At 38.4% G+C, this 24,645-nt stretch overlaps 1 protein-coding gene across 1 annotated transcript; it reads left to right on the top strand.

Annotated features, from left to right (window-relative positions):
• Positions 1–811: 811 nt before the first annotated feature.
• LOC148298688 (calpain-D-like) lies at positions 812–18,802 on the top strand (the record flags this gene model as incomplete). The annotated part of the gene is made up of 11 exons (XM_088276712.1): positions 812–1,090; positions 4,891–4,983; positions 5,107–5,166; positions 8,795–8,917; positions 10,221–10,330; positions 11,470–11,653; positions 12,400–12,599; positions 13,468–13,564; positions 13,641–14,596; positions 14,677–14,819; positions 16,964–18,802. Coding segments are annotated over 11 exons (2,408 nt in total), but the record flags the coding sequence as incomplete, so codon positions are not given.
• Between the last annotated feature and the right edge of the window lie 5,843 nt (positions 18,803–24,645).

Here is a 24,645-nt window from a genome sequence, read left to right as displayed (position 1 = left end):
CTTTTGAGTGTATCCAAATACTTGTTCACAAATCTGGACAAGTATTTAGACACGCTGAAAATGTTGTATATAAATTAACTGGTTAAATTATAAGCTAGAAGAAATTGAAAATCATGTTTTCAAGCGTTTCTCATGGATGTGAATGTAATCCAGGGTTCAAACCTTACATACAAATCGAAAGAGTTTCTGGTTTAAAAAAGCTTTCCTCGTCCCACCATATATGGCTATTGTGAACTCGCTCATACTGTGTTATGCATAATGATCAAAATATCTAAAATTTTCAAGAATTTGAGTAGTTTGTCAATCACGGGTAGAATTGGGGAATGTTTTTTTTTTTTAATTTCTCTGCTTAACGAAAAGCTTCTCTCATCTTATTCTAGTTTATTCAAACAGTTTGTTTCAAAACTAAACAATATAATTAGAAGTTCCAAGAATTTGAGTAGTGTGGTTGTCAATGGGCAGAATCGGTGAATGTTAAATGTTATAACCAGCCTATGACGGTCGTAAGCCCCGTAAATACCCAGACTTCCATATTCTTCTTCATATATATTGAGATGTCATTTTTTTTCTAATTTCTCCTAATTGGAGATAATCCAGATTTGTGAACAAGTATTTGGACACACTTAAAATGTTTTAGGTAATTTTTTTTTTAAAATTTCACTTGGTAAGTACCACATTTAAAAAAAAATGTATTATGACGCGGGTTCGATGTATTCCGCATCAGACGCCGCACCAAGTGAAATTACCACTTGAGTGACTGCCGAATCAATTATTATAATGATTTATTTTAATATGGAATTGTTATTTTCAGTGGAATCTATTTTAAAAGGCTATGAAGGTCGCGGGTCGTACAATATTCCGAAAGAGTTAGAAAAGAACAAAGCCGTTGTTGAACAGCTGAATCTTATATTCAATAGTAGGGATGATTCTTCCGATGAAGACAACGCTAAATGTAGAAGAGACCACACGAAAAGGGAAAATAAGAGTGCCAGGAAGGAGAAAATAAAGAAGCGGGATACATCGACGGAGAGTGACAGCTCTGGAACCAGTTCCAAGCCTGTTAGGAAACAAGGCGACGACACAGTTAGAGGTGAACTTAATTTCCTTCGTGTTCCTTTTAAATTAATCAAAATAGAAATAACAAATACATTTTGGTGAAATCCCTTTTTGCAAATCCAGACTCGCGCAAAGACACTCATTTTTCATAGCTCCAAAACTGTTTGATTCATTCCACAAAGACTATGTGTTAGACATTAATTACCTTAGTTGGTTTCGTTTTAAAATTTTGCTTAAATTATTTATTTAAAAAAAAACAGATCTATGTACCTTCTTCTTTTAAACGCATAACTCATATTCAGTACATATTTGCTATTTTTTTTTTCATTCCTATCTTTTTGATTGTTTTGTTTTCTGTTAAAATCAAATATTTGTAGTTTATATTAGCACTTTTGATCTAATTTTATTTCTGATATCTATTGTATTCTTTCCAGCGCCTTTTATTATAACCTAAAATAAAATGTATTCCCACACACAGGCCATACCTTTGTGGGATCTGTTTTTGTATTAATATTTTATATTCTTATGTACTTGTAATAGATCATTCTCACGATGTGTAATTATTGGCTTATAAATTAATATGAAAAATCACAAGACTATCGGTAACATTCTTATTGAAATCTGTAGGGAAGTAAGGGAGATGTGAAGGTTTAAACTTTAGGTATTTTAATAAAACGAAAAACGGACACGGTTGTACGTCATAAAATTTTACGTCATCGGGTGTGTTATGGGGCGTATCTCTTTATGTATCCGCTTTATAGAGCTGTAATAGCAGTAGTGTGGATTCGTTTCCGTGACATCAATTGTTACCAACTTACGAAGGCGAATTTTACAAAAGAAAATGTTGAATGAAAATATTGATTATATGTATCAACTGTTTTAAATACAAAACGAGACTTACACACTCCTTTATAGGCTAAGTATGTTAAATTAGATATTCCTCCCGGGTGATAATACCCTATTATCCATTTTTCTCCGGGTCATTCCCTTGTGACTCATATTTAAATATCTTTTTTGTTTAACCCTCATTTAACCCCTGCATAGGGCACTGCATCATATAAATACAGTGTTATCTTGATCGTTAACACGTGAAGGAAAGGTGATCAGCCCTCCACTTCCGGTGTCAGTCTACTGAATTAATATTAGAGAGGAAAAATCACTTATATTTATTTGACCGCCCATGGGAATCTAAACCAGGACATTCAGTAGCCGAGCCTGCTGACCATTACACTACGGAACGGGACATATTTAAATATCTCCTTCTTCTGATCCTTATCCGAACCCAACGGTGCATAGGGTACTGCATCATATAGAAGGAGTGTTATCTTAATGGTTAACACACGAAGGAAAGGTGATCAGCCATCCGCTTCAGGTACCAGTCCAGGGTAATATTGAATAAATATTAGTATGAAAACATCACTTACATTTATTTGACCTCCCCCTGGGAATTGAACTCGGAACCTCCAGTGCGGTAGCCGAACGTGCTGACAATTACACTACGGAGGCGGATATATTAATATATAGTGGCTATTATGAAAACTCTGTGGTATTTTTTCATACTATAAACAGATGGAATTATTTGCTTGTATTTTAAACTCCGTTTGACAGCTAATTCTCAACCAAATGCAATTTTTTCAAACGCATCCACAACCTATTATTCCGTAGTCGGCTGTTATCTGTCATAGTTCGATGTATTGCGAAAATAAACATTTTTTGAGATGAAGATCGGCAGCAAAATCAAGATTTACAAAACTTGTGTCCGGCCCATCATGACGTATGGAATCCAAAGTACAGCGGACACCGCTGCCACAAAAATCGCGCTTAGAGTGTCAGAAATGAAGACTCTAAGAAGCATATCAGGCAAGAGTCTTCGAGATAGAATAAGAAACGCCAGGATCAGGGAAATACGCGAGATTGAAGATATCGTTAGGTGGGGAAGGCAACGAAGGAGACAATGGTATGCGCATGCGAGGAGAATGGAACCATCCAGACTCCCCCACATCGCACTGTACGGCCAACCCCAATGTAGACGACTCCCGGGCAGACCACCAAAGAGATGGATCGATAGCTGGGAATCGACATCGTAGGAGGCTATCCCTCTAAAAACAGGCCACAAGGCCTACACCAAAAAGAAGAAGAACATTTTAAAATATAATATCGGCTAGTAATAGGAAAAGGGGAAATATAGAGAAATAAATAAATGATAACACTCAAATCAAAATAATAATTCGGCTTGAAATATAATTTCAACGATTAAACATGTCACCACCTTACATTTTGATAGAAAATCATACGTAAAGTTACATTAATCAGTAGAGATACGTATTTTTAGCATCTATTTAAAAAAAAAATAGCATTTTAAACATAATGTAATATAAAATATGCAATTCAGTAGAAGAAAACATTAAAAAATAAGTAAATAGATGAGAATTTCTTTATAAATAAAAAGACATTTTAAAATTTATTAAAATATAGCATAGAACATGTCTCAATGGATGATTCCTTAAGTCTAGTGCGACGATCAGTGACAACTAAATTATAAGTGCTAAAGTAGCGTTCTGCATCTACACTGTTTGCAGGACACCAAATTGATTGTATGGCCGCATTACCAAATTCCACATGTTTTATTTTTGTGGCAAGTAAGAGTTGAAGTGTGTCTGTTTTTACTCCACTTTTAATACTAGATACTAAGTTATTTTAGTGCGATTAGGACTCGCTGGGTCCGCATTTAACAGTATGAAGGCTGTCTGGAGATCGGATTTATACTCGGTGAAAACCAAATGCCGCCTATACAATACCTGCATTGCTCCTGTTCTCTTATACGGCTGTGAAACATGGCACCTTACAAGGGCCCAGAGCAGCCGTGTACTAAGCTTTGAGAACAGGTGTTTGCGGAGAATCTTAGGCGTGCGGTGGTTTGACTTTGTGAGGAATGAAGAGATGAGGCGTAGGACGCAGCAAATCTTGGTCACAACTGTCGTCAAAAAAAGGCGATTCAGTTGGCTTGGCCATGTACTCCGCATGCCTCCTGAGAGCCTTAATCAAGCTTGCCTCTTTTACAAGGCATCAGGTTCGCGCCGCCCAGGACGACCACTGCTGACAATTCGTCGGCAGTTCTCGTCAGAACTTCGCGACGCGGAGCTTTTCTGTCGGCTGCCAGCCGACAGAAAAGCCTGGAGACAGTTTGTGGACTCCATATGCTCCACCTAGGGAGCGGATATGGTTATTATTATTATCAAGTTATTAAAAAAAATGTGAATAACCCTCTAAACATTGGATCGTTGTTAATATCAAAAATAGAGGTAAATTCGTAAATAATAATAGTACTTCGTCGCTTTGGAAATTGCATTTACTTCCAGCTACAGATGGATTGAACAGTTGGTTTAAAGATTCATAAAAAAGATTAGTCTCGTTTATAGATAAATGAGACTCGAGTTTCGATAGAGCTTTACCGGAAGCTTCCTTGAGCATATTTATCAAAACTTTGTATTTTCATTACTTTCAAATGTAGCGTCATAGATCACAGACAATAAGTTAAGCATAGAGTTCGGGCAGATTGACCATAGACATTGAGAATCGATATTTGGAACAATTATTTTGCGATTTTAATTTTTCCACGTCTATTCGCATATTTCAACAATTTCGCATATATCACGTTTATCGCTTTTATTTCGCATTTATCGCAAAATGCGATAATCACGTATCTCTGTTAATCAGCTATTAGAACCAACACACTTCATTGCCCGGAAATGATTTTGAATACTTATTAAAATGAGCATTAAAATGTTATTTCGTTAAGCTGGTATAGTAATAAACGACATTGTGTCTTCACAGGGGGCGGTCAGTATGGAAAGCCTTTGTGCAAATACGATGACAAGTGTACTAGAAAGAATCCAGACCACTTTGCAGAATTTTCTCATCCACATTGTAAGTTATTTTTGCTGACTTCTAATGTTTGTGATTTTATTTATGTATTGTTTGTGATTTTAACAGATTTTGGTACAGTTGAATGTGGCAATACATACTTGATTCTTGTTTTAAACTTTTCAGTGGACAATGCGCACGGAGTGCATAAAGATGTTTCAAAAAAGGAAAAGTCTAAGAAAAAAGGTTGTTATATTTTCATATTCTTTATTTTAAGCTAGAATTATAGTCATTCGTTGGATGTTAATATGCATGTTCCCAATTCTTCTTCTTCCTGGCTCATCCCAGCTTATGTCCTTGTAGACTGCTGGGGTCAGCTCTCCTCATCCTCCGGTTATAGGTCCCTCTGTCCTGGACAACGTCACCTAGGCCATGCCTTGGAATCATGTTATCTTTCTGCCTCACGCATGAATTGAATGTTCCCAATTGTAGTCAAGTATTCCATATTAATGCCCGTGTTCACAGTTGTAGTCATTCATCGCATATTAATGCGCATATGCGCAATTGTAGTCATTCAATACCATATAAATGCGCAATTTCACAGTTGTAGTCAAATATCCCACATTTATACGCATATTCACAGTTGTGGTCATACTACTACTTTTAAAACTGATCCTAGATACACGCTGGTTTTCCATCTAGTATTTCTAACCCATAACTCCGCTATAATCCACTACTACCGCCTTTGCAACGGTAAAATCCGTTTGAACTATTCTTTTGCCGGGGTGACCGTACAAGATACGGGCAAATCCACAAAGGCCCATTTTTTCGTGTCCGTATGTGGTGCGGGCAAAAGGTAAAAGAAAATTGTACGCGAGATGTTCAATAATGAATTGTACAACAGACAAGAGAGACAGGCGCCGGGGCGTAGTTCGGTAGACACTCAACTGCAAAAGTGGTGTCGCAGGTTTCATTCTCGCCAATTGCAAAATTAAATCAAGAAATATATTTATTTTCAATTGCTCTGGGTGCTTGTGATGTATTTTTTTTTGCATTTTATTCGGGAATTGTAAAGCTTACATATAAAAAATGATATAATAAACGATAGTTAAATTAACAATAATAAACATTACATTACATTAACAAAAAATAGTTACGTTAAAAAAAGCCAATTAAACAATTCCACATTTATGTTATAAAACTATTAAAAAACATTCAGAGATTAAACAAAAAAATGGTATTATATAAAATAATAGATTTAGCAGGAAGGAGAAGGAAAGGAGAGGAATTAATAAGGGTGGTTAAAGGATTTTTTTTTCTAGGTAAGAAGTTTAAAAATATATTTATAAACACACATACATACATATACATACGCATACATACACACACACACACATATATATATATATATATATATATATATATATATATATATATATATATATATATATATATATATACACATATACCTACATATACACATATACAAACATATACATATACGTTATATATATATACAGAAAAAAAATTGTCATGCACCGTTCACCCCCCACCCGTAACATAACTAGGTTATTGGTGGAGAGTAAACAGAGTATGACAACTTTCGACTAACCTCTTTTTTTATTATAGCTACACTTTTCCCGAAAATATCAATGTCATTAAATGTCTTGTTGTATGAGTCTATGATTCTATTAAGGGTGGTATTTTGTGAAAAAACTGTGTTGCACTTTGGTACATGAAGAAGGTGAGTAGAACGCTTACATCTTTGAGGTACCCTAAAATTAATACGGGCTACTAGGTCAGGGGAATCAATTTTGTTGGAAAGGATCTTGGTGAGCAACATCAAGTCGGCCACGGTTCGTCTATCAGAAAGAGTTTGCAAGTTATAAAAAGCGCATGCTTCACGGTAATCCTGAAAATTTAGGTGAGATCTACGATTAAAATTTTTTACGAAAAGTTTTTGGATTCTTTCAATTTTATCCGAGTGTACTTGATAATAGGGTGACCAAATAGGAGGTGAAAATTCAAGAATACTACGCACGTAGGAAAAATAAAATACATAGTTTCAAAGAGTCAATATTTAGAAAAGGCTTACAGGTTCGAAGTAAGAATCCAAGTGTTTTATGTGATTTATCAGTGATGCTTTCATGTGTGTAGTATAATTAAGTTTACTATCAAGAAGGATGCCTAGATCGCGAACCGTTTGTACAGACTTGATGTTACTGTTATCGAGATTATATGTGTAATCAATAGTGTTGACCTTTCTATTAAATGCTATTTTCATACATTTATCAGAATTTAGAGATAACATATTGATTTTACAGTACTCAGACAGTCTCGAGAGGTCTTCTTGCATTTTTAGACAATCGTGAGGACTTCTTATGTTTGAATACACCTTCATATCATCAGCGTACATAATAAATTTTGAATCAAGAAAGCATTTCCCAATGGTAAATATTGAATAAAAGAGGCCCCAGGTGACTGCCTTGAGGAACACCCGATGGAAGTAGGGAGAAGTTAGAGGAATGTCCGCCAATAACTACTGCCTGACTTCTCTTATGGACATAGGACATGAGCCACTCGAGAAGATCACTATGAATTCCAATTGATGCTAATTTATTTACAAGTATCGAGTGATTGACACGATCGAATGCCTTGGAATAGTCAATGTGATCCCATGGCCATATACTCAGTTACGTCAGTTGTGAAAAGTGCTAAATTTGAGAGTACTGAACGATTTCGCATAAAGCCATGTTGTTCATACGGGATGTGAAAAACAACATCGTGTAACAAGTGCTTATAAATAAGTAGTTAAAATATTTTACCGAAGACCGGTAATATCGAGATGGGTCTATAGTTTTCCACTTTATGCTTACTTCCACCTTTATGCACAGGAATAATAAGTGCCTTTTTCCAATTGTCAGGAAAAATGCGTTCTTTCAAAGATCGATTGAATAATATTGAGAGAGGAGTAGCCAGTTGTTTGGCGCATTTAACCACAAATAATGGAGGTAATTTGTCGTGACCAGCGCCTTTGTTGACATCTAATGTTTTTAATGTTTCAAACACGTCAGTACTTGAAATAGTTAAAGAAGATTTAAAAGAATTACATGTTTGTTGTAAAGGTATATGCATTTCATATACTTCAGTTGAATCACTTTCAGTATAGACAGAGTTGAAGTATTTAGAAAAATTGTCAACGACTTCCTGGGCATTAATAGATACTTGATTTTGGTATTGCATGTTTAATGGGATATCGTTGGAGTTGCGTTTACTTTTCACGTAGGACCAAAAAGACTTAGGGTCATTTAAGATAGCTTGTTCACAATCAAGAATAAATTTCTGGAAACATTCCTTTTGGACTTTTTTTTGTCTAGTTCGGAGAAAGGCAAAGGTTTCGTAATCACGAGCATTATTGTAATTTTTCCATTTTTTGTGATATTTAGATTTCTCTTTAATTATTTTTATCAGTGATGGGCTGTACCAACGAGGGTAAAATTAGGGAAAGTAAGTTTTACATTTACTTTTCCTAATTTTACTATTTCAGTTGGCTTGGCCATGTACTCTTAAGCAAGCTTGCCTCTTTTACAAGGCATCAGGTTTGCGCCGCCCAGGACGACCACTGCTGACAATTCGTCGGCAGTTCTCGTCAGAGCTTCGGGACGCGGACCTGACTTGGGAGGATGCGAGGGAGCTGGCAGCCGACAGAAAAGCCAGGAGACAGAGTGGACCCCATATGCTCCACCTAGGGAGCGGATATGGTTTAATCAATTGATTGAATTAATTTTACTATCATACCTGCAGACAAGCCTCTAAAAAGTGAAGAGTTTCCGGGTTATTCCTTTTAAAAAATCTTGAATGAAGTAAGTGTTAGTGTCTACAGGATTGTGGGAGTGCTGCGTGTGCACCTTCAGCAACGGGGCGCGCGCGACGGAGTGCGCCGTGTGCCGCGCCCCGCGCGCCCCCGCGCAGGACCTCATCCAGGTGGTCGACGGGGGTAAGTGCAGAGCTCCATACAGCTACAGCTCAAATTACCCACTTACCACCTTCTTCAACCCTTTTCGATTGGTCTGGGCGTTTGTAATGTATTTCTCACATTTACCTTCCCTATCCTTACTACCCTACCTGCAGACAAGCATCTAAAATTGACGCTTTTCGGGTTATTCCTTTAAAAATAAATAAATATCAAAATCAGCGCATGCCAGATTCTTTGCCTAATTTTTTCGCATACTTGAAAATTTATTATACTTATATTTAGACCAGTTACCGGGGTGTGAGTTACTACACCGTGATAAAGCTTGTCAGGAATTTGGTGCGCTCCATTTTTCTCTATGCTGCTGAAACATGGACCATAAAACCAGCAGAAGGGAGGAAGACTGACTCGAAATGTTTGAGTCAATTTTCGAAATGTGGTGTTGGAGGCGCATGCTCCGAATTCCATGGACAGCTAGACGCACCAACGAGTCCATTCCTCAGGAGTTACACTACGATGGCTAAATGGCCAATGTCTGTACACTGCAGATTCTTCAGCTCCTTGAATACGTTGCGCGTGCAATTAGGATAGCCTGGAATGACTGGTTATGATTGGAAGCCTGGAGGGGAAGAGAAAAAGAGGAAGATTCTCACACGGTGGACCGATCAAATTAAGGCAGCAGCACGAGTGTTAATGCGCTCGTGGCAGCGAAACGGTTTAGAAAATTAGATTATCAATTAAAGTAATGTAATTTGAGTTGTCCGCCTCCGTGGTTTTATGATTAGCATGTTCAGCTACTGTGCTGGAGGTCCCGGGTTCGTTTCCCAGGGGGGTGATAATAAATATTTGTGATCTTACACACTAACATTTAATTAATATTACTCTGGACTGGTGCCTGAAGCGCAGGAGGGATCACCTTACCTTTATGTAAGTAATGATCGATATAATACTGCGTTAATATAATGCAGTGCCCGATACACCATTGGGTGCGTATAAAGGTTTTTCATTCAAACCCTTATCCGCACCCCAATGGTGCATAGGGCACTGCATTATACAAACACAGTGTTATCTTGATCGTTAACACACGAAGGAAAGGTGATCAGCCCCACACTTATGGTACCAGTCCAGGGTAATATTGAATAAATGTTAGAGTGAAAAAATCACTTATGTTCATTTGACCCCCCCTGGGAATCGAACCCGGGACCTCCAGAATGGTAGCCGAGCGACCTGACCATTACACAACGAAGGCGGACAAGGTTAGAAGAAGAATTTGGATAACACTTAGGGATTTGGACATATTCGAAATGGTGTATGATGGTCTGTGCAGTGTTTGGGGAGAAGGGCGTCCAGGAGAGCTGTCCCACGGAGACGCTGCGGCAGGAGGAAGAGAGTTTGGCGTGGGCGCAGTGGCAGGAAATACTCAACAAGTGCAAGCAAGTGAGTTCTCCCTACCTCACCTCGAGCCGCCAGCGCGACACTCGTGGGACATATCTGTGGCTGTATGTTATTCATTACATACGCAACTTCCGTTTTCTGTTGTTGTTTCATAAACATTTAGTTTCTTAACTTACTGAGGACGAGTATTTTTTACACCTGCGGAGCACTGGCAATGGGATTCGCAAATTGTGTATATATATTCCAGACCTTAACAAAAAGATTTGTACATAATATTCATTTAAAAACATTAAATGATTCCTTATTTCTGACTTAAGCTTGAATGAGGCTGGCGCAGAAGGTAAAAATCAATCGATGAAACGGGTAGTAATACCTTTCCCGTCCGTAGTGTGTTCATTTCATACTAAACAGATTGCCCCCAGTGATATATTTTATTTTATTTGTTCGGGAATTGTACAGCTTTACATTAAAAATATATATAATAAAATAGTTACATTAGTAATACTAAAGCCAATTAAACGATTCCACATTTATGTTATAATTATTAAAAACAATTAAGATATAAAAAAAGGAATGTGCATTAAGGAAAAGGAGAGAAGAGGAATTTATGAGAGTGGTTAAAGGATTTTTTCTCTGTAACAAGATTAAAATAAGAATATATTTATAAATATACATACATACACATGCATATACATACATACACACATACACATGCACACATGCACACATATATACGTAATTCATATAGAAAAAATACAAGAAACATATGTAAAATATCTTCTCTGTCTTATTCCTCATTACTGAGGGTCGTGACCCTTTTTGAAGTAATGTGAAACATAAAAATGTACAGGGTTACATACGCGTTCCCGTATAAGCTCATGGCAGCTATACGGGAACTAGAACTATTACAGGATCAACATTATGGTAGATTGCCTAATTTTTATTCTGGGTCCGGAATGTTTGGGCGCTTGTGCACTACAGGAATTCTACCGTCTGGCAGTCCAGTTAAAACAGATAATTGCGGCTAGTGCTTTTAGCCGTCTTTCTTCGGATCGGTGCGCGTAAGTTCGATCACGCTAAACTGTCGCAGTCCCTTTTATTTTTAAAAACCGGACTGACGGATCGTAAAATTCCGTGTAGTGAACAATCGCTCAATGAGTGATTTTTTGGATTGTTTCTAGCGTAAGGGCCAGTTTGTGGACGAGACGTTCCCCGCGAGAGATTGTTCGCTGCGGCGCGCCCCCCCGCGGGGCCCCGCCGCCACCGTGCGGTGGCTGCGCCCCGCCGACGTGCTCTCAGACCCGCAGGAGGCCCACCTGCCCTGGACTGTGTTCCGGCACCCCGAGCCCGGTGACATAAAGCAGGGTGAGCGGTCACACTACCACCCGATCCATCTACTCTTGAAACTACTCCAATCTCCCTGGCACATTCGGAACAGACAAATCCTTCTTCTTCGTCTTTTTCTTCTTCGCTTCTTCTTCTTAGTTTAGGCCTTGTTGTCTGTTTGGAAGAAGGATTAGCCTCCTGCGATGTCGATTCCCAGCTGTCGATCCATCTCCTTGTTGATCTGCCCGGGAGTAGTCTGCCTTGGAGTTGGCCGTACAGTGCAATGTAGTGGAGTCTGGATGGTTCCATTCTCCTCACATGCGCATACCATTGTCTCCTTCGTTACCTTCCCCACCTAACGACATATTCAATCTCGCATATTTCCCTTATCCTGTTATTCCTTATTCTGTCTCGTAGACTCTTGCCAGATATGCTTCTTAGAGTCTTAATTTGTTACACTTTAAGCGCGTTTTTAATGCCAATGGTGTCCGTTCTGCTTTGGATCCCATACGTCAAATCCTAATAATCTTAATAAAATAAAATAGAATAATAAAAAGAGACTAATTTATAACCTGAAGCTGTTCCAAAACTAGTTCATTTTATTATACTAGTTCCAAAACTAGTATAATAAAATAAACTCAAATGGTAAAAAAACAGTGTTTTTCTTTTACAATTTCATCATGTCTTACTACAAGTGAATGCCGAAACAATGAATAAAATATGGAAATGCACAAATATTCTCACTTTTGGAGTGGAGTTGTAATAAGTTGCGGTTGCGGGTGCAGGGTCGCTGGGGAACTGCTGGCTGGTGAGCGCCCTGGGCGTACTGGCGGAGCGCCGGGCGCTGCTGCGCGGCGTGCTGCTGCAGGGGGACTGCGCGGAGGGCGCCTACCAGCTGCGCCTCTGCAAGGACGGGCGCTGGAGCACGGTGCTCGTGGACGACCTGCTGCCATGCGACCCCCACGGCCGCCTGCTCTACTCTAAGGTGGACCCATACTTTACCCGTTCCGACTAGTTTGCGCAAGTAGGCGGGAGACCGAAGAGACATCCATAGTTCCGACTAGTTTGGGCAAGTAGACGGGAGCCCGAAGAGACATCCATATTTCAAAGCTCGGAAGAGGTTTTATGGGGCATATTGTGTTTTATGCCCTCAATATCATAAAACACAATATCCTAATATTAGCATATCATAATATTATCATTGTCAATCTAACTATTTTTTATATTTTTTATGTACGAGCTGCGTCCCAAACACATAAAATAAAATAAATTACTGTTAATTCAAATACTAATCGCGCCAATTATCCAGTTTGTTTCGCAAATCCTCGACTAAAGTAACATGGTGGAATGTAAATTTCTCTTTTTTCCACTCATTTCTACATGGACAGTTTCCCAAAATATCCATATGGACTTTGAAGCTGGGGCTTGTGTCAACGAGAAAATAAAATGATGGTGATCGGGATGTAAATAGAGGTCCGCGTGACTGGATCTAATTTGGGCATTTAGGCGTCCTGTTAACGTCTCACTACACCACCATAGATTGTCATACTTGTAAATACTTTCCTAGCTACTTTCATATGCGAGGTTTTACAAGGTCAATAACAGCTGTTCCCAAAACTTTGACTCGTTAGATTCATCAAGATGAAGAGCACTGTGTGGGTGAGTGAGAGAAAATTAAATATCGTAATATGCGATAGTGAAGAAGGTCTACGGAAAAAATAATTTATTATTAAGCGATTTAAGGTGCAAAAAGGTATGCGAAACTATGATGTAGACACATATGATTTCGTATGTGTATGACTATTCAAAAGCGTATCGATACAGATCTTAACTTTACCGGTACTGGTGCGCAGGCCGAACGGAAACAGCTGTGGGTGCCCCTCATAGAGAAAGCGATAGCCAAGCTGCACGGCTCTTACGAGGCCTTGGTCGCCGGCAGACCCATCGAAGGTACGTTACGCTCGGTAAGGTGGCGCCCGGAGTCGGTTAGCAAACGGAGTGCCGATATTGTCCCGTTCCTCCGCAGGTCTGGCCACGCTGACGGGCTTGCCGTGCGAGTCCGTGTCGCTGGAGGGCGGAGGCAAGTCGGGGCGGGAGAAGCTGGACCCCGACCGCGTGTGGGAGAAACTGTTGGACTCGAGGGAGTCGCGCTTCCTCATGGGCGTCTCGTGCGGCAGCGGCAGACGGAAGGTGGACGACGACGAGTTCCGGCGCCTCGGCCTGAAGCCGCGCCACGCCTACTCCGTGCTGGACGTGCGCGCCGAGAGAGGCCTGCGCCTGCTGCGCCTGCGCAACCCCTGGGGGCACACCTCCTGGTGCGGGGCCTACTCCGCCTCTAGCCCGCTCTGGACCGAGCGCCTGCGCCGCGCGCTGGGCGAGCCGGCCGGCTCCGAGGACGACCGGGGCGTTTTTTGGATTTCCTTCGAGGACGCGCTGACGTACTTCGACTCGGTGGACATCTGCAAGGTGCGCAGCGGGTGGCACGAGGCTCGCCTGTCGGGCGTGCTGCCGCCGCTGGCCGCGCCGCGCCACCTGTCCTGCCTGCTGCTCACCGTGCTGCGGCCGACGGAGGCCGACTTTACGCTGTTCCAGGAGGGGCGGCGCGAAGATCCGCGCTCGCGGCTGGACCTGTGCGTCGCGGTGTTCCGGGCGCGACCCGGCGCCGCACCTCGCCCCGGCCCCCTGGCGGTCGCCAGCCAGCGCCGGGTGAGCGACTTCGTGGGCTGCCACAAGGTCCTGGAACGGGACTTGTACGTAGTGTTGTGCCTGGGCTTCAACCACTGGCGAACGGGGACGAAGAAGGCCGACGCGGCGACAATCCCGCGGCACGTACTCGCCGTGCACTCCTCCAAACGCCTGCTGCTGCAGCGCGTCACTCCGCCGCCGCGCATCTTGGCCGACGCGCTCATCGAGCTGACGCTCGCCCGCGGCAAGCGCGCGGAGATCTACCGGGGCCCGACGGCCTACTACTCCCTGACCGAGGTGAGCCGCCCGGAGCCGAGCGGGACGCGGCGCGGGAGGCGGGGCTGATCCACACCGCATACTGTATTCTCTTCTTTCAGGGCTGGGGAGGGCTCGCGGTGATGGTGGAGAACCTGAGCCGGGACAAGTGGATCAGGTTTCAGTGCGACTGCCGGAAGAGCCGCAACATGGTATCGACGCGCGGGGAGCTGCAGACCGAGGACTGGGTGGCGCCCATGCACAGGTGAGGCTCGCTCGAGTAGCGACGTATACATATTGCACTCCGTAACACTTTATCAATTAATGATATATGAGTAAGGTATTGCCTTTTCTATAAAAATACCAGTGAGGTTCAATAATAAGGAATGTGGGGTAAGAATAACACAACGACCTACATCTGTAGCTGTCACACTTTGACTTTTAAGTTTTGAATATCTATTTCTCTCATTGTCATATTTTTGTATTACTTCCTAAAATATGGCCGATGCGAAAGATTCTTTTACACGGTAGTTTATATCGGTGTAACAAGAATGAGGATATTCTAGATAAGACACACTCCATCCTTATCACTCTCGTATGATTTTCTATATGAATATCATTCCTCCGCTTTCTTTATTTGTCCTTTAAAGTCTCGCTCATCGGCTTTTGTCTCTCTGCGTCAAAGATAGGAATAAAGAAAGTTATATAATTTATATGAAATCACCATAAATATTTTATTATAACTTAATTATAATGTTCCAGGACTGATTAATACTAAAAGTAGATTGTATTTTAGTATTAGTCAGTCTCAGAAAAGAAGCAGTTAGCTTCAAAAGACATTATAATTATCTTCTAACCCTTATCCGCACCCAATGGTGTATAGGGCTCTGCATCGTATTGACACAGTGTTATCTTGATCATTAACACATGAAGAAAAGGTGATCAGCCCTCCGCTTCAGGTACCATCCAGGGTAATATTGAATAAATATTAGAGCGAAAAAAACGCTTATATTTATTTGACCCTCCTGGGAATTGAACCCGGGACCTCCAGTGCGGTAGCCGAGCGTGCTGACCATGACACTACGAAGGCGGAGGTTTTTTTTTCACATTATATTTGAGTTATAATAAAATATTTATAGTGATTTTAACCTTCCAGCGGGCGCTGTCATAAAATTGATGACAAATGCTCCTTATCGCTTCCTCCACCCTTACCACTTAATTGCAAGCATCCAGCTCCCAGCTCTTCCAGGGTCAGTGTCTCTCTAAACTACAGCTGTACCTAGTGTGCTATCAAGTTTTTGTTTTTCATTGAAATTTGGAAACATCCTTTGAGGGTAAATTAAAAAAATCACTTCAAAAATCACTCAAAAAAGTATTTTATATGGAAATAAACTAATTTTCTTATTTATTTTTCATTTGAATCGTTTCCTTTATAGCTAAATGTATTTTTTATTTATTTTTAGACGTGTTTTAACAGGAAAACATGTCAGACCAACTGAAGAGAGGAGAAAACAATGAAAGAATTTTTAATTGGAAAAAAATCATTTACTCAATGGTGAAAGACATATCGCTCACTCCTTTCAAGAACGTCATAAATTAAAATCATCAATTTTCAGTTGTGCATGTTTTCGGAATGCCCAGAAAATGTACTATATCCCAGCAAAAGAGGCATATTTTTAACTTAATATTTACCCGCCACAGGGTAGAAAGTGTTGTTTTTGCATTTTGAAGAAAAGGTATTGTTTAATTATTTTTTTTAATAAACTAAATATTTTTCAAATGGAGAAAAAACCTTCAGGGCTTACCTAAAAAGATTTGTTGCACAGTAAAAGGTTCAATAATAAGTGGCTTGATATTTATTTTAAATATATTTTATTTTATTCTTAAACTATAAAAAACGATCTCCTGAAAAATCAAGTTTTTTGATATATAACGTTGAAAGAAGTGAGCCATATGTTAGTGTATTCAGTTGACTTTGTTAAATGGGAGAACTTTAACAAAGTCTAAATAAGAATTAAGTGTACGCTACAGCAATGTGTGTTTTCTTAACACGTATGCATATATATATATATATATATATATATATATATATATATATATATATATATATATATATATATATATATTTATATAAATATATATTTATATTTTTTTAAGTACGTTTATCATATATAAAGAAAACCCAATTTACATACAGAAAACTTTAAGACATAAAATTTATGACACGCGCTCGGAAATTTCTCAACGCGCCTGCTGGAAGGTTAAGGTGGAAAGTTACATTTAAATTATAAAGAAAGTTGTTTGAAGCCGCCAAGGCGAGGCACTTTTGGGACTAAAAGGTGATGTGTATGACTGGAGTGTTGGCTAGATTCAGCGGGTGGGACAGTAGTTGTGGTTGTGTGGTTGCAGGCAGGTGGTGCTGGTGCTGACGCAGTCCGACGGGGAAGAGGCGTTCTCCTTCGTGAGCAGCCACACGTACCAGGAGAGCGATGCGCCCGGCCCGCTGCTCCACCGGCCCCCCCTGGATCAGCACGTGGAGGGACTGCACATCCCGCGACGCATCCTAACCTGACCCGCCCGACCCGCCAACCTAACCTAACCTAACCTAACCTAACCCAATTTCATCTGGTCATATTTTCTTTCCCAATATGAAATGTTTTTTGTTTTTTAAATATGTAATGCCTTCTCTATTGTACTTCAGTATGTAAGAGCATGTATATTTGACCTTGTGTATATGGAGCCGAAGTATGGTAAAGTACCTAACCTAACCTAACCTAACCTAACCCAACCTCATCTGGTCATATTTTCTTTCCCTATATAAAAGGTTTTTGTTTTTTAAATATGTATGATATGTATTTGTCCACCTCCGTAGCGCAGTGGTCAGCGCGTTTGGCTACCGTGCTGGAGATCCCGGGTTCGATTCTCAGGGGGGTCAAAATAAATATGGCCGATTTTCACTCTCATATTTATTTAATATCACCCTGGACTGGTACAAGAAGCGCAGGGCTGATCGCCTTGCCTTCGTGCAATTAACGATCAAGATAACACTACGTCGCTACGATGCAGTGCCCTATGCACCATTGGGTGCGGATAAGGGTTAGTAGAAGAAATATGTAACACTAGAAAGTATGTAATGCCTACTCTCTTGTACATATGTAAGAGCATGTATATTTGTGTCGCTTAGTTTCAAAATCCGCCAAATCCATGTAAGTCAATTTTACAAACAATGCAAAATTCTCTGGGTGACATTTAAGTTTAAAAAATTTGTCCACCTTTTAATGAAATATTATGAAATTGAGAATTATCCAGTTTTTTTAGAAAATTCGTCAGTATTTTTTAAGAAAACGATGTTTTATGGTAAAAAAAATATGGATCTGACGGATTTTGATATTCACTTTAGGATCTGGCGGGTTTTGATATTAACATTGAAGGATGTAGCGGATTTTGCAAGTAACTTAAACCTTGGCCATCATTGTAAATTCAGCTATACAGGTTGCTTCAAAATTATTTGTGTCATCAAAATAACAAGAAAAATTTAGTAGGTATTATATATTTAATTAGCAAAATAAAGGTACATTATAATATAAATATATAGAAATAAAGGTAAGGTATACAATATTTACATACAAATAAAAATATTTTGTAGTAACACATACAAAAACAAGTTTTACATTAGTATACAAGCTTTTATAAAATTTTCAGTTTCCACTAACGGGACGCATTCTATATTTTCTCGTTGGGCGAAATTTTCGTTTGTTTGTTCGACGTTTTTATAGAATTGCAAATATGGTTGATTGCGCCAATCTTCGCCATAGTGCTTTGTCAGCAATGAAATTACATCTTTGATTTTGAGAGGTGCAATTTTATTTCCTCTTCTTAATATTGAAGGATCTAATTGACAACTATTTTTGGTCGACAAAAGTCATGCTTATCATTTTCTTCTCCTTGCACGCTCACATTTCGTCTTCCACGTTTCAGTAAAAATCTCTTACTTGCTTTCGTGGATTAATGATAAAATGTAATAATTGACACTCATATCTTTAGGGCCTCTGGTTCCGGATGTTGGCCTTTCTCTTGTACACTGTTTCATACGGCAATGCTGTAATATATAATTATCTTGATAAATTTTTTTGACAGAGATATAAAAATTACGATGCATTCTTGATACCTCTTGAATAGAAAGCATTGAACATTTATATGTGTTATTTCCGTGTTTACACTTTGGCAAGCTGAGTAAATGTTTAGATAATTATCTGAAAAAAAAATGTTTTGCTTCAGTTAACGAGATTATTTAGTTTAGTTTAAAAATATCCTCATAAAAGTTTTTATCAAGAAAACGCCAAGTTGATAATTATTCACATGGAAGAACATGCTGTATGTAAATAACAGGCAGTTTTTGACTCACCGATTCTGACGTTTCAATTCCCTTTTTCAGTTGTTTTTATTGATAACACGTTTTCTAGCTTCCTTAGGAGGAACTTGCACCACGTTTTTTGCCAAATCAGTCATTATTTATACTAAAAATCCACAAATAACACAAGCACAAAACACTTCTACGAGACACAAACCGACAATGACGCCATCTTGATTTTTGAACTATCCCTGCTCTCTGATTGGCCGATATGGGTCAGAAGGGAAGTTCCATGGATATAGCGGAATTTGAACGACAACGCTGTTTTTAAGTATTTTTTACGTGGAATCTAGCAGGGTTTCCAAATATATTAATATTTTAAACAATAAAACCTACAATTTGCATTTCGATGTGGTATTTACTTTAAAATCTTATAAAACTGGATTTGGCGGATTTTGAAACTGAGCGACACATTTCACCTTATGTATATGGAGTCAAAGAATGGTAAAGTACATAACCTAATCTAACCCAACCTCATCTGGTCATATATTCTTTTTTTTTTCAACCCCATTTGATTTTTTTTAAATATGTAACACTAGAAAATATGTAATGTATTCTCTCTTATACATATGTAAGAGCACTATATTTCACCTTGTATATTTGGAGCCAAAGTGTGATAGACTACCTAACCTAACCTAAACCTATCCTAACCTCATCTGGTCATATTTTCTTGTTGGTCCCTACATGTTTTTTTTTTTAAATATGTAACTGTAGAAAATATGTAAAGGTGGAGACTGACCGGAGTCATTTCATTGTAACGTAATACGTTCTGAGCGCTGAGTGCATTCTGAGTGCTCATCAGAAATCGGATGCTCGCCACGAGCGACATTATGACGAAATGGTCTGGTAAGTCCCCACCTTAAAAAATTCTCTTTTATACCTATCGCTTACTCCTTTCAAAAACGTCATAAATCAAAAAACTTGATTTTTCAGGAGATCGTTTTTAAAGTTTAAAAATATAATAAAATGTTTTAAATATAAATATCAAGCCACTTATTGAACTTTATACTATACAACATATCTTTTTAGGTAAAATCTGAAGGTTTTTTCTTCATTTGAAAAATATTTAGTATATTTGAAAAAATAATTAAACAATACCTTTTCTTCAAGATGCAAAAACAACACTTTCTGCCCTGTAGCGGGTAAATATCAAGGTAAAAATATGCTGCTTTTGCTGAGATATAGTACATTTTCTGGGCATCCCGAAAACACGCACAACTGAAAATTGTCGATTTTTGGTTTATGATGTTCTTGAAAGGAGTGAGCGAAACAATAAATCCTTTTAAACTAAAAAATTGTCTAAAGACATTAGTTTTTGCCGATGTTTCAAAATTTGTCGAAATTGTGTCACAGCATTATCATTGAATATATTTGTAGCACGAATAGCCACCTCCTTATTAGGGTGATGCTTCTTAATATAATAATAATAATAAAACCCTTATCCGCACCCCAATGGTGCATAGGGCACTGCTTCATATGAACACAGTGTTATCTTGATCGTTCACACACGAAGGAAAGGTGATCAGCCCTCCGCTTCAGGTACCAGTCCAGGGTAATATTGAATAAATATTACAGTGAAAAAATCACTTATATTTATTTGACCCCCCTGGGAATCGAACCCGGGACCTCCAGAACGGTAGCCGAGCGTGCTGACCATTACACTACAGAGGCGGACAAATATGGATCTTCTTAATATAGGATGCGAATTTGTCTTATTGCGCTAGAAGATTGTTGCTCGGCTACTTCCTCCTCTTCCACTAATAAGCTCTCCTTGCTGCGAAACACGATGCAACTTCATAAGCTGCTCTTGGCTGTGCTCTTTCACGGCTATCCGCCTCGAGTCCAGACGCGGTAGTCCCGGCTCACAAGTGAATGTCACGAAAAAGGGACTTGCCATTTTTTTTCACTGTATTTATATTTAATAGTTCCTGATGGGACACGGGTTTACACTTTGGTGTAACTGGGCTAAGCGCATCGACTCCATTTAGAGAATTGAATTTACTTCACTATCACTGTATTGAGGAAAGACAAATCAAACACTTTTGTAGGGAATGTGGCAAATTAAAAACCATACGCGAAATCTAAGGGACTTGCCCTCTCTGTAACTCGTTATGTGAAATATCGCTCGTTAAAGGAGCAACTTTTTTACATTTTTTTGCTTGTCACGCAAATTACTTACTATGGGAGGTGCTCGTTGTGAGAGGTTCCACTCTATTGTCACATTTCTTTATCAGTTTATCAGCAGTTCTGAGTACAATTTTAATTTCCGTTATTATTATTTTATTAATTGATAGTAATGTGATAAATATGAATTGGCATGCAAAATCCGATAAGTACTTCTTAGAATTTTATTTTACTTACAATTTTAGTTGATTCCTTTTATCAATTTTCACCTTATGTAAGCAGACACATGTACATATGTGTATGTATTTGTACATAAATTCATAATGTCACCTTGAAGGTGATTGATAACTAGCTGACTAATAAGGCACGGGTAGGAAGAGAGGATAGAACGTCACACCACTCTGCCTTATTATTCCTGACCTGTCCACGTAATCTCAGCACCGTTTTGTTGATGACTTGGATTACAAAATGGCGACATGGAATTAAATTGAAGAAAATCTCTCTTTATTAAGGCTGAGATCTCAAACGTACAAACTCGGAACGCGACCGGCCGCGCTAGGGGCCAGTCGTGTTTCTGCGCAAATTTTATTTCAGAATATTTTTTTTCTTCAGAATATATGTAAAATATTGGAACTGGATTTTTTTAAGAATGTATTTAAAAATAAAACTTTTCACCTTTCAATAACTCTTTTCTTTTCAAAACCATTTATTTATTATTAAAAAACTATTTTTTTCAATACAAAAACAGTGTTTTAAGGCCTTACTGGCAATAATAGAATTCAGTAAGCGTCCGGCCGCGCTGAGAACCGGACGGTACTTCACGTCCGATTTGGTGTTTTACGATTCATGTAGATTTTTTCACTCCTTATCTTTCAATAACTCTTTTCTTATCAAAACTATACATCTGTTTCGACGAAAAATGTATTTTTTCAACACAAAAACGGTGTTTTAAGCAAAAAATTTAATTACGTCAAATGTTATGTTAGAGAAGAATCAACAGGTTTTATTATACATGGTTTTTTAATTACACTCAGGCCTTTTTATTTCATGTAACGCGATGGACCGGCGTCCGGCACCTTTTTTCAGGAATAAATTTAAAAAATTCAATTATCAAAATCAATTTGACGAAACAATGTTTGCGCTTACGTGATTGCAATCTATATTAATATCTTTATAATTTATATTTTGAGCAATAACTTTGTGATTTTCCATTTTATAATTGAAATAAAACTTTGTTTTAAAATCACTATAAATATTTTATTATAACTTAATTATAATGTCTACCGGTTAGCTTCGAAACCGGACTCCATTATAATTAAGTTATAATAAAATATTAATAATGATTTTAAAAGAAAGTCATATTTTGAATATATATATTTATATCATTCGTCAAAATGATAGTAAAAGATACTTAAAATTTTATTTAAATGATATTTGAATGTATTTTTTTGGTAAAAAGCTTTGGTGAAGTGAGTTCCTGGACTTTGTTTATCTTTCATTTCCGGCGCTAAATAAAAACGCGTCCCGGTGTTGGGTAGTCACTACAATAAAAAAAAATGGCGATTTTAAATCGGAAAATAAAGACAATCATAGTTTCTGGCCTTAATCAATTATAAATGAGGTAAAAAATTATAATGATTTAGATTTATTTGCTGAAAACATTAAAAAACCATCTGACAACGCTCACGGAACAAGCTTAGGTCCACTCTTGTCGGAAGCCCAAGGGCTACTGCCGCAAGCCCGCTAGCCGCAAGCCCGTTAGCCGCTAGCCAGAGAACATTGAGCTTTGAGCTCCTCACGCTTGCACAGTGCAAGTATGCAAGAGTGAGATGCGAATATAGTGTCGCGGTTCCCGCACACTCTTCACGCGCTGTTTATATATATAATACCTCCGATGTAGCCGATAAATTCTGATAATTATTTATATTATTTTTGAAATCATTACGTTGTTATATTACGGAGGAATACCTAAAATCTTAGCCTTGTATTTACTATATTTATAGAGATATTGATGGTTATTAGAAGTAATCCGGGAAGGGTGAGTTAAAAAGAAGCCCTGATTTTAATCATGCACGAATAAAATCTAAAATTAAAACTATTTCACTTCCAGCGAGTACGAATATTTTTTCTCACGAGTATTTTTTAAAAATTTGATCGCCGATGTCACCACAAGAATGCTCTTATCTAAATTACGCCCAAAGAGGCATATTACGCCGACTACACATGCATTACTCACATTTTATTTCCTTGATAATATATTTATATTTATAACTATGATTGTATGCTTCAATTATTTGTGAGTCGTCAGTTGCTGATTATACTCCGTACAGAGCGACACGTTGCGAAATTTCAACAGGTCAGTAAAATCATTATTTTCCATTCCTAACTAACTAACCATCACGCCGCAGGGGTAGGCAGAGAGAGTAGAACGCCACACCACTCTGTCTTTGCAAACATTCTTCGCCTCTTCCACGTTTATGCATGTCCTTGGACATACCCGACGATTATTACGACTCCTTACCTGACCACTTTCAAGTATTTGGCATACCTGATCGTGCCAAGTTTTTCTCGGTCTTCCTCTGCTCCTTTTTCCAATTACACTCGCCTGATTAATTTGTTTTACCGTTCTTTCCTCACTCGTTCGTTCCAAACCATCTCAACGCACCTTTCTTAATTTTATCGATAATGCTTATCTCAGCTTTGCATTCCTTCCTTATTTCACTATTCGAACATCTATTATACATCGTTTTGTCGCACATTCTTCTGAGAGATCGCATTTCGAATGCATTCATTTAACTTAATTATTACATTTTTTGATATAATTTAATACGATTGCTCTATTTTATTTGTTGTTTCGGCATTTCTATACTTTGTGGTAAGACATGTTAAAAATTATTAAATAAGACACTTGTTTTTAATTTAAAGATTAGAATGAAAAAACATCGTAGCGGTCTTGTTAGTAATTATTTTTTCGGTATTTGCAAAGCGCATAAAAGATACAAATCACTCGTTCCACTCTCATAAATTACGATCATTACACCTTGTACCACATAAAGGCAAAATTATGAATTATTAAAAAAATATTAGAAAGCCCAAAAAACTTGAATTTTAAGAATAATTGAATCAATAACATAAACTTTCAAAATTCTTCACCTTTGCTTTCCATTTTTCCTTTATTTTTAAACTCGAAATATTTGGGTAGGTACCTGGAACTAGGCACTTTCCTCTATGTATATATTTCGTCCGCCTCCGTAGTGTAATGGTCAGCACGCTCGGCTACCGTTCTGGAGGTCCCGGGTTCGATTCCCAAGGGGGGTAAAATAAATATAAGTGATTTTTTCACTGTCATATTTATTCAATATTACCCTGGACTGATACCTGAAGCGGAGGGCTGATCAACTTTCCTTTATGTGTAATCGATCAAGATAACACTGCGTTTATATGACGCAATGCCCTTGCACCATTGGGGTGCGGATAAGGGTTTTATTATCATTATTTATTATTAATATTTAAAGCATTTACATTGTGGTTAGTCATTTTTACTTATTTGATTACA

This window comes from Brachycentrus maculatus, unplaced genomic scaffold (genome assembly GCF_059751285.1).
Source record: "Brachycentrus maculatus isolate JH-2025_06_01 unplaced genomic scaffold, ASM5975128v1 h1tg001739l, whole genome shotgun sequence".
Lineage (NCBI taxonomy): Eukaryota > Metazoa > Arthropoda > Insecta > Trichoptera > Brachycentridae > Brachycentrus > Brachycentrus maculatus.
Note: the sequence above shows the minus strand (reverse complement) of the source record. Positions and strands in the feature narration are given on the sequence as shown.